The 10677-nt window shown below is 38.2% G+C and overlaps 1 protein-coding gene across 1 annotated transcript; it reads right to left on the bottom strand.

Moving 5' to 3' along the window:
• Positions 1-1105: 1105 nt before the first annotated feature.
• On the bottom strand, positions 1106-7756 carry LOC149161214 (cinnamoyl-CoA reductase 1-like). The gene is made up of 6 exons (XM_089434810.1): positions 7603-7756; positions 7302-7459; positions 1837-1974; positions 1551-1713; positions 1251-1443; positions 1106-1136 (listed from the first exon to the last, which is right to left on the bottom strand). The coding sequence occupies exons 1-6, from the start codon at positions 7754-7756 to the stop codon at positions 1106-1108; spliced, it is 837 nt and encodes a 278-aa protein (XP_089290936.1).
• Positions 7757-10677: the final 2921 nt, after the last annotated feature.

The following is a 10677-nucleotide window of genomic DNA, read 5'->3' as shown; positions in this document are numbered from 1 at the left end:
AAGAAAAAATGTGGTGTGAGAAAGATTTAGCAGCTAAAAGAAAATTAAGATATTATAAGGAGGTCATCAACCCCACCCTAGAAGATCAAAAGTATCTCTCTGTTTTAACGAACTCTCATGAGCTCCATAGTGAAATGGGTAGTTGGACAGTTCCTAAAACACCATGGATGGAAAGGTCTGCCATCTCTGTGAGAATAAGAACATCGAGGATGAAAATCACTTCCTCTTAGAGTGCCCCGCTTACAACCACATTAGATCTCAGTTTCAAAATCTCTATTGCAATACTGAACTTCCTAGCCTTTTACGATGTTAAAATTACAGTGAGCTTCGAAGTCTTCTCTCCACGGTTTTTGAGCATAAGAATAAATCTTAAATCAAACTAAATAATTCGTTTCTTTAGGTCGGATAGACCACCACCACCACCACCACCTTTGAATAGATTTAAAAAAAATTATGGAATGAAATTTAATAAAAAAAATATATTCTTAATTGTATATTTAATTTTGAATAATTTTTTTTATAACTAAAAACATTTCATTTAATTAAACAATTTTTTAATTATTTTATTTATATACATATAACTTTTAAAAAAAAAAAAATACTCTAAACTTTAAAAAGTTAAAATAACACACAATTGAAAAATAAAATGTAAAATTAGCAGAAGAAACCCTTAGTCTAAGAAGTTCACACTGTAATTATATATTATGATATAACCATGCAATTTAATCAACTACATAAATATAATACAACCATGCAATTTAATCAACTATTTAACTTATTTGGCTGTCTAGTCATTTATATAAAAAGAAAAGCCTTGTCCATGAGACTTTTTGGAGTTTTTGACTTTGCCTGCAGAACTTTTGGAGTTTTTTTGGTTGCTATTTAACAGTGCCTATTACTGCGAAAGAAATGTAACGACGACTCCAACGATTCTCACATCCCACAGGATGATATAAAGGCTTTCAGTGGTGTCAGCCTATCCTCTAACTTAATGCTCAAGAAATCCCCTGTTGTGTAAGTTGGCCACTGCATCTGCTAATCACTGGTTAATGGGCGTAAACAAAATGCCCAGATCCTTCAACTTTTCATTGGAGAACTTGTATGGCTACTTCCTTGAATTTTTCTCGTCTGAGCACCTACGCGCATGAAGTTGCAAGCTTCATTTATCTTCTATGTTTCTAAATATAACAAAGTTTGACAAAACCCAAAGTGAAATGTGTTTTATGTGAGAGTTGAGTGTGTGTACGTACTTGGTAGGGTTGGAACAGCGAGGGCACTCTCTGCCCAACATGTCGACCAGGTCTGCTCGATGGAGGTTGCATTCTGCGCACAAATATCTTTGCCCACTGGCTGAGGGCATTTTATAAACTAAAATGTGAGCCTTTGCCACGTCCCTCACGTCTACATATACCTGTGTTAAGTTTGCATACGTCTTAGCAGATCCTGATCATCATCCAGATTTATGAATATCAATTAAATCATTAAAAACATCTGTGCATATTACGAACGAACTGACTATAACATATAAATAAATTTTAAGCAATACCAACCTGACAAGTATTTCATAATATGAGCAGTGCTGGGGTTCATGGCGTTCTGCAACAAGGGACCTAAAATCAGGCCTGGATTAATCACCACAAGCTCTAAGTTCCTTCTCTCGGAAATCTCCCATGCAGATTTCTCTGCCAATGTTTCTGCATAGCAATGCCAATTCTGTAATGCATGAGAGAGGCCAATTAGTAAGCCGATTCAACCTCTGTATGTAATAATTGATAAGCTAATTAATACCATGGTCTATATGTAGTGGTCCAAATTGCTCCCGCAGTCATCATGGACTATAGCAAGTGGTTCTTTGTGAGGATCCATGTAAACTGCACCGATAGAAGACGTATAGACAACGCGCTTGACCCTTGTTTCTGTGCAAGCCTCCATCAAATTCCTCGTCCCTTCCGTCGCAGGCTCTATAACTTTCTCCTGCTTTCATTAATTAGTTTAAAATAATTATGTTATTTTTTTATTAATGGAGAAAATGGTTACATAGTTGTAACGTATCTCCCTAGTTTAGGATTAGTTCCTAGAGTTTAGGGGTTTGGTTGCAACTTCCTAATTCCTAGTGTTGTACTTAAATGATGTAATCCTTTATTCATGAATAATAGAGTGTATGAGAGTGATCTCTCTGTTCTGAGTGTAGTCTCCACGTGCAGGCCTCACCTGTGAGCTACATCTCCTTCATTTTCAATTATGTTCACATTTTATCTTGGTATCAGAGCTCAGATTGGGTGAGCCTGATCTTGTATCACCTCTTGTGACTGAAGTGCCTTTGTGGCCAGCTTGCATTGTGGCCGAATCACCTGTGTGGTTTGAGGTGCCTTTGTGGCCGCGTGTACAGAAGAGCTTTGTGCTCAATTGAGCAGGTGGACTACAGAACACCTGGCTCGGACTCGGATGTTTTTTTTTTCTCTGAGTAGAAGGGAATTGGCACACTTTTCTCGCTGACAGCAGTGCCAGGAAGGGCTTTTGGTGCGTTTGTTCGTCCATTAGTTGCGCCATAGTGCCAAAATAACAGATTGGCGCGGAATATCCTGGATCTCGCGCGCCAGGAAATTTTACTCTAACCGATTTTATTCGGGCACAGTTTTTTCATTCGGGAACGCGCCAATCCACCTTCAAGGGGATCTGCAGGAAGCCTCATCTTTGTTTGATGATTTGTGAAGGGAGTAGATCGGAGAAGTTGTAGATATATCTGGGAGAGGCAGATCAAATCAGTTTTGATCAGATCGATTTTTTGGCTGTATTGAAAAACGACGAATTTGCTCATCAAAGTGTAATTGATTTTGCTAAGTTATCAGATATTGCTAGATCTGAATCAGTGAGTAGATCACGAGATCAATAGATCGATGACATATCGATTTGAAAGGTATCGATTTTTTGTTACTATTGGGTAGATTCATTTTTTTAAATCTGATCAGAATGAGTAATACGATGGAATCTTACCTCCACGAGTCTGGCAAACTCGATGGATCTAACTTCACGAACTGGAAGTTTAAGATCCAGACCTTGCTTGAAGGTGCGAATGCTTGGTCCATAGTTACAGGTGATGAGTAGAGGGTGAATGCGGGGGCATAGGAGAAAGATTGGGATAAGTGAGAGAACGAGGAAAAAGTTTTGTGGAAAATGTCTGTAAAGGACATCGTTATTCCACACATCAGAGATTGTAAAATGTATGCGGAGATCTGGACGACCATTAAAAATCTGTATCAGACCCAGAACACGAGTCGAGTTATGGCACTTACAAGCAAGCTATTTTCGATGAGGATGAACGAAAATGAGACTGCTGCTGCATTTGTTGCGTGAATCAAAGATGTGAAAGATGCATTGGGGAACAATGGAGAGGTGGTGTCTGACTCTGATCTTGTCTCAATCACACTGAACGGGATGCGAGATGAATTTCAAATGTTCATCACTAGATTGGTGGCAAGGGAGAAAGCGCCCACATTTGATGATCTGACAGGGATCTTGCTGCAAGAGGAGGAGCGGCGGCAGAACTTGAACTCCCAGAGTGATGATCATGCGCTGATGGCGAAACAACGATCATTGAGATGGAAGCAACCACAACAGCAATCATAGCAGAAAGAAGGAACATCACAGAAGAGTCCACATAAAGGTATGATTGCAAATAATTCTGTAAAGAAATTTTATTATTGTGGAAAGAAGGGCCATGTGCAGAATGTATGCTTTAAGTAGGTTGATGATGCAAAGAGGAAGCGAGCAAAGCACAGAGGATACTTTATTGAAGAAGATAAAGATTTCAGTCATGAATTTCGACTGTTCATAGTCGACCATGCCCTTTCAGCATCTGATGAGGAAAATATATGGTATGTTGATTCTGGAGCATCCTCTCACATGACAGGTAAAAAAGATTTTTTTGATAGTCTTGAAGAAAGTACATACGGATCAAAAATATATTTAGGAGATGATAGTGGATATGAGATTAAAGGTTATGGGGTTATTCCAGTCAAGTTACCAAATGGAAAAATTAGTCATCTTCAAAATGTTTTATATGTATCTGGAATTAAGAAAAATCTGATATCCGTATCCATGATAACTGATCAAGATATGCAAGTTGAGTTCTTCAAGACTCATTGTGTGATAAAGGATTGTGGGGAAGAAATAGTTGCAACATGCAGGCGTGTTGGAAGCCTATATAGACTAGATGTGAAAAGTATATCAAAGCGAGCCATGGTTGCAAGAGGATCAACAGCCGAACAACTCTGGCATCAGAGATTCGGTCACTTGAATTTGCAGGACCTCATGCTATTGCAGAGAAAAGGTATGGTTGAGGGGCTCCCTATCTTTCGTAATATTCAGTTAAATTGTGATGGATATGCCTTAGGTAAAATGCATAGAGAACAGTTTCCTGTGCATGATAGGAGGAAGGAAACATATATTTTAGAACTAGTGCACACTGATATATGCGGACCTATGCAATGAAGGTCGCTAGATGGAGCGTATATTTTTTGCTATTTACTGATGACTGCACTAGATAATCATGGGTTTATTTTCTGAGTAAGAAAAGTCAGACTTTCCAGTGCTTTAGAGAATTTAAAACCTTGGTGGAAAAACAGTTTGGTAAGAGTATAAAAATTCTCCGATCTGATCAAGGGGGAGAATACAAGCTAGGGGAATTCATGAAATTCTGCAAATCTCACGGGATTGTTCAGCAGTTTACAGTGCCACACACACCACAGCAGAATGGAGTTGCAGAACGCAAAAACAGAACCTTAGTGGAGTGCGCAAGGAGCATGTTACAAGGTAAGGATCTATCTAATAGTTTTTGGGCAGAAGCTATTAATACTGCTGTATATTTGAAGAACAGAAGTCCTACCAGGTATCTTAGCTTCAAAACTCCTTTTGAAGCTCTATATGGATTCAAACCAGTAGTAAATCATCTAAGAGTATTTGGGTCAAAAGCATTTGCCCATATACCCAAAGCTGATAGGAAGAAATTAGATCCTAAAGCTGTGAAATGCATCTTTGTTGGTTATGGCACAAAATTTAAAGCATATAAATTATTCAATCCTGAGACTCATAAGATATTTGCAAGCAGGGATGTAGTGTTTCATGAACAGGTACAAGAATGGAAAGATGACATTTATGATGATTGGCACATTCCATTGTTGATGGATGAAAATAGCGAGGATGAAAGAGAGCAGGCGCATAAAGAAGAGAAAAAAGAAGAACATGAAGAAGATGATAAAGAAAGCCCATTTAGAGCTGAAGAAAACAAATTTGAGGTAAGTCCCCTACCAAGGAGATCTGGTAGGAAGACTCAAAAACCATTAAAATTGAGAGACTATGCTTTGATGTCAAAAGTTTTGAACATTGTAGAACCCACTAATACAAAGAAGCTAGTCAATTTAAGGAGTGGAGAGCTGCAATGCATGAAGAGATGGAATCAATTCTTAGAAATGACACTTGGGATTTAGTTGAACTACCTAAGAATAAAACACCCATAGGATGTAAATGACTGTTTAAACCAAAAATGAATGTAGATGGAAGTATAAAGAAATTAAAAGCTAGGTTAGTTGAAAAAGGATATTCACAGCAGGAAGGTATAGATTTTGATGATACTTTTGCACCTGTAGCAAAGTTAAATACAATCAGAATGCTTATTGCTTTAGCTACCAAATATAATTGGGAGCTACACCAGCTTGATGTCAAATCTGCATTTTTAAATGGTGAGTTAAAAGAGGAAATTTATTTATTACAGCCATAAGGGTTTGTAAAGAAGGGGCAGGAACATCTTGTTTGCAGATTGAAAAAGACTTTATATGGTTTAAAACAAGCACCCAGGTCTTGGTATGAAAAGGTTGATTCTTTTTTTTTAGAGTATGGCTTTCATAGAAGTTTGAATGACCCAAATTTGTATACCAAGTACAATAACCAGGGGCAGATTATTCTGATTTCTTTGTATGTAGGTGACATGATTATAATAGGAGATGTAGATGATTTAATCAGAGGAATCAAAAGGCTTATGGCACAAGTTTTTGAGATGAAAGATCTTGGAAGACTTCATTACTCTCTGGGATTAGAAGTATGCAGAGATACTGGGCAAACTTTTCTTACCCAAGGGAAGTATGCCAGAAATCTGTTAGAAAAGTTTGGTATGGATCAGTGTAGATCAACAACGACACCTTTGCAGCAGAATCTGAAGTTGAGCAGTGACGATGGCACTAAAGAGGTTGATGCTACAATGTACAGACAACTAGTTGGCAGCTTGATATATCTTACAACAACCAAACCTGACTTAGCATGCTCTGTTAGTGTGTTGAGCCAATTCATGTGAAAATCGCTTGAAAGTCACTGGGTAGCAGCAAAAAGTGTGTTGAGGTATATTTGTGGTACTGTTAACTATGGCATTTTATACACTGACACATCTGATGTTATTCTAGCAGGTTTTTCAGATTCAGACTGGGCAGGTAACTTGGATGATCGAAGGTCTATCACAGGTTACACATTCAGCATAGGATCCGGGGTCATAGCATGGAGCAGCAAGAAGCAGAGTATTGTAGCTTTGTCTTCATGTGAAGCTGAGTATCAAGCATTGTGAGCAGCGACGTGTGAAGCGATCTAGTTGAGAAGGCTTCTCAATGATGCAGGAAAAGAACAGAAGAATTCCACTTCCATCAAAAGTGACAACCAGAGCACCATTAAATTGGCATACAATCTAGTGTTTCACAAAAACACTTAACATATAGACACTCAGTTCCATTTTGTCAGAGAGAAGATACAATCAAAAGAAATTACTGTTGAATATTGTAAAACTTGTGACAATATGGCTGATATTTTTACAAAGCCTCTTGCATGTGTGAAATTTGAATTGTTTAGAAGGATGCTAGGAGTCCAGGACAACCCTTTCTCCATTAAGTGGGGGAGTTGAAAATAATTATATTATTTTGTATTAATGGAGAAAATGGTTACATAGTTGTAACGTATCTCCCTAGTTTAGGATTAGTTCCTAGAGTTTAGGGGTTTGGTTGCAACTTCCTAATTCCTAGTGTTGTACTTAAATGATGTAATCTTTCATTCATGAATAATAGAGTGTATGAGAGTGATCTCTCTGTTCTAAGTGTAGTCTCCAGGTGCAGGCCTCACCTGTGAGCTACATCTCCTTCATTTTCAATTCTGTTCACATTTTATCTTAATTATAAAACAATGATTAGCAAGATCTAATGGCATCATAATCGTTTCAGCTAAAACCAACTGCATGGAATTGGAATTATGACGAGAAAAGTAATTACATGGTCCTTGTTGAGAACCACAGCCATGTGAAAGACACCATGGCAACCTCGACTAACTGTAAGCAAGCCCTGGTAATCAAGAATATCAGTTATGACCAGCTGAAGCCTCTCCTTAGCTCCTTCTAGCTCTCTCAAATGCTCATATTTCCACCCATCATCTACACTCATCACAAATCTCTTCAGAAACTCTACTTCCAGATATGATGTAAGAGAATATATTTACATACATGTTCCATGCAAAAACAAATAATCTAATTAAATCATGCAATGTGGCAGGAAAACTGGTAATTAGTGGATATACAAGCTGGGTTGGTGCGAACTGCTCCTCTGACAATATAGTCCTTGTTGATGAGAAACTTGATAATCCACGATGCAATGAAACCCCCTGCCCCAATCACGCAAACTATTTCATCTCCTTTCTCGTTCTCATTCGGCTTCATTTCATATGATATCATGGTTTCTGTCAAAAGTTGAAGTCCAAACTCAGAGATGAATCAGATAAGTAGCACAATGAATTGTGGAAATGAAATGGAGATGTACCCTTTTTAACGCTTCTTGGAGGGGTAGGCGAGAGAAAATTTCGGTAGGCCACATCTACGCAGGAAGAGCCATGAAATTTCAGCCGTCCGTGGAAAGGGAGAGGAGAGAAAATTTCGTTGGAGTAATGGTCAGTCACTTCATTGCCATTGGCAGGTTTTGTAAATTTTCAATTCTTTACTCTGATTTCTTCGCGGTCATACAACGTATTTTCTCGCTATGTCACGACCAGGGATGGAACTTTCCCGTCATAAGGCCTTTTGAACGTATTTGATGGTTAGAAAATTTTGAAGACCGTTTCTTAAGACGTGTTTGGAACCGTTCAAAACGAAACGTATTTTGGACGGTTAATATTTTGCTGAAAACATGATTAATACCCATTCAAGAACGCAGAAGCGAAGGTAGTAGACTAAGTTGCCAGGTGCTTGTTCTCCTCGATATGGCCATTTGTCCGGCCTCCAGCAAGCCATCCTGTCTCTAGGAACGTTGGTATGTTTTTGTCATAGTACTGTTGTAAGTGATAATTCTTATGTGTGGATAATTTTACATCCACTCCATGCTTCAAATTAAGTTCACAACAATAAAATTTTGAAATCCTGGGAAAGGCATCTAGAAAAACCTAAAGTAAATCCGGCCTTTCTTTTATTTTTGATTATGCACATTATTTTGTTAGCCAAATCGCAGAACGGACTTTTGGTGGATGTTTGGTTGCAGATTATCTGCCATTTTTGAGGGTGTAAACTCTGAGTTGAACTAAATAAATGATTTGCTGTCGTCGGTTAATTTAGTGGATCACTTGCAAATTTAAAGGGATTATATTGGTCTGTTTTGTGGAGACAGCCAGAAGTAACCACCCTCTGGATTCATCTTCAACTTTATGGGAAGTGAATTCCAAGAGGCAATGCACTACCAACAATAGCACCAGTAACGGGTTTGAAGAAATCTTTCCTCTGCTGTAATGAATGGGGGCTTACTAATTAATAATCATGATCATCCTAACCTGTTTAGATATACTTCCTTATATTAAATAATCAATAAAAAACATACAACAATGAAAAACATACAACAATGAAATGGGATATTTTTTTAATATTGTATTTGAGCAATGATTTTTTCATTTAATAAATTTATTTTGATGTAAATACTATTTTTTGTTACAATTTATATTTTAAGACAATGAGGATTTCCTTCTTTTTTAAAATATTTGTGAGCATACCGCTCTCCAATATTGTAGAGATGTTGTAATTTCTTTTATAACATTTGACTCAATCAAAATACAATTAGAAAAATAAATAAATTAAATTAAAAATCAAAAATCAAAGTTATTAATTATAATGACAATGATAATTATAATTAACAATTAAACCAACTTAGATCCATCTTAAATGTGGATCTACCAAGTGGCCAGAAAGATCAAATCTTAAAAACCCCTTACTAAAATATTTGAAAGGAAGATCATTCAATTATAAGAACAATAATTAATTATTATTTGGATATATGTATTTTTAGCTATAATATTTATTTTAATCCCAAACCTATTAAACATAGATAAGAATTTAAAATATAAAGAATCCAAAGCATAAACATGTTTATAAAAAAACAAAATTGAACTCCAACATGATATATTTTTATCCAGTATAATTAAGGTCAAAGTATTGCATTTGTATGTCAAATTAATATTTTTTTTTTCTCAATCTGTCTACTTCTATTATTATACAAAAAGATTCAAAATGTTACAGCAAGGCCGTAGCCTTGAAAATCTTGTCATGAGATTGACAATTAGCACAGCTGAACACCTTCCAAAAATGGTGGACTTCCATCTGTTACATCTTCTCCTAAGACTCTAAATATTGTGAAACAAACAAGCTGAGACAAACATCTATTGCACTGTTGTATAGCGCTGAACAAGGACAAATAGACATAGATCCAAACAGTCGACACAGAGACATGTAGACACATACTATGACCTTACACAGGCAGAATTGCGAGTTCCAAAAACAGAGTAATGCGCCTACTTCTTAGGCTGCCGAGAGCAGAGTGCCATACAAGATCAGTCGTCATCCGTAGTGTAGGGTTCCTCCACTACCCTGCACCCAAATTGCAAAGAGTCTTCCGAGTCTGCGCGAAGGACCACTGAGCCGGTTGGGACTCCCTGAGCTTCTCGTGACCGGGCGTTGAGTATCAATTGGAGGTGTTGTCCCTTGTTCTGGTGAAATTGCCTAATGTGCTGCTGCCTGGCCACTGAGATTTGCACAATTTTCTATAGTAACAGAGACTAAGAAAGTGGAATTGGCAAGAGTGCAGGGGATACGATAGTGGACTATTGGATGCGCCTCATGATCACATTCAACCAACCTTCCACACCCGTGACCTCTGCCTCTTCCAGCTCTGGAAACTTGAGGGTGATTTTGATCAAGTGCCAACTCAATCGAGGAGGAGGGACAGATGGGGGCAGACCTCTGTGAGGTGGCGCGCCCACGGGAGCCTCCGCATCTGCTACCCATTCTTGGACGCTCTCTCGGCATTGCAATATACAGTGGATTGACCAACGCACAAATACGCGGAGGGGAGCAACTAACCAGAACGTGAGCTCGTTGAACTGGAGCTAAATTCCCGTGAAACACTCTCGAGCCTGAGACGGAGACGGACTTGGGCACAGAGAGTGAATGCCCCTGAGCTACCAACAACACCGCAGAGGAGTGCGAAGTGGCAGCAGAGGGATGCGAAGAGGCCGCCGAGGAATGCCAAGAAACCGCAGAGGAATGCGAGGAGGCCGCGGGAGCACAGACATTATGAAGTGCCATTGCACAATTTACCAGGAGGTAGATGGAGGAGTAAA

Source organism: Pinus tabuliformis, chromosome 5_2 (genome assembly GCF_031772625.1).
Source record: "Pinus tabuliformis cultivar Carrire ecotype Pingquan chromosome 5_2, CPIR1, whole genome shotgun sequence".
NCBI classification, from domain to species: domain Eukaryota; kingdom Viridiplantae; phylum Streptophyta; class Pinopsida; order Pinales; family Pinaceae; genus Pinus; species Pinus tabuliformis.
This window is presented reverse-complemented; position numbering and strand designations above follow the sequence as displayed.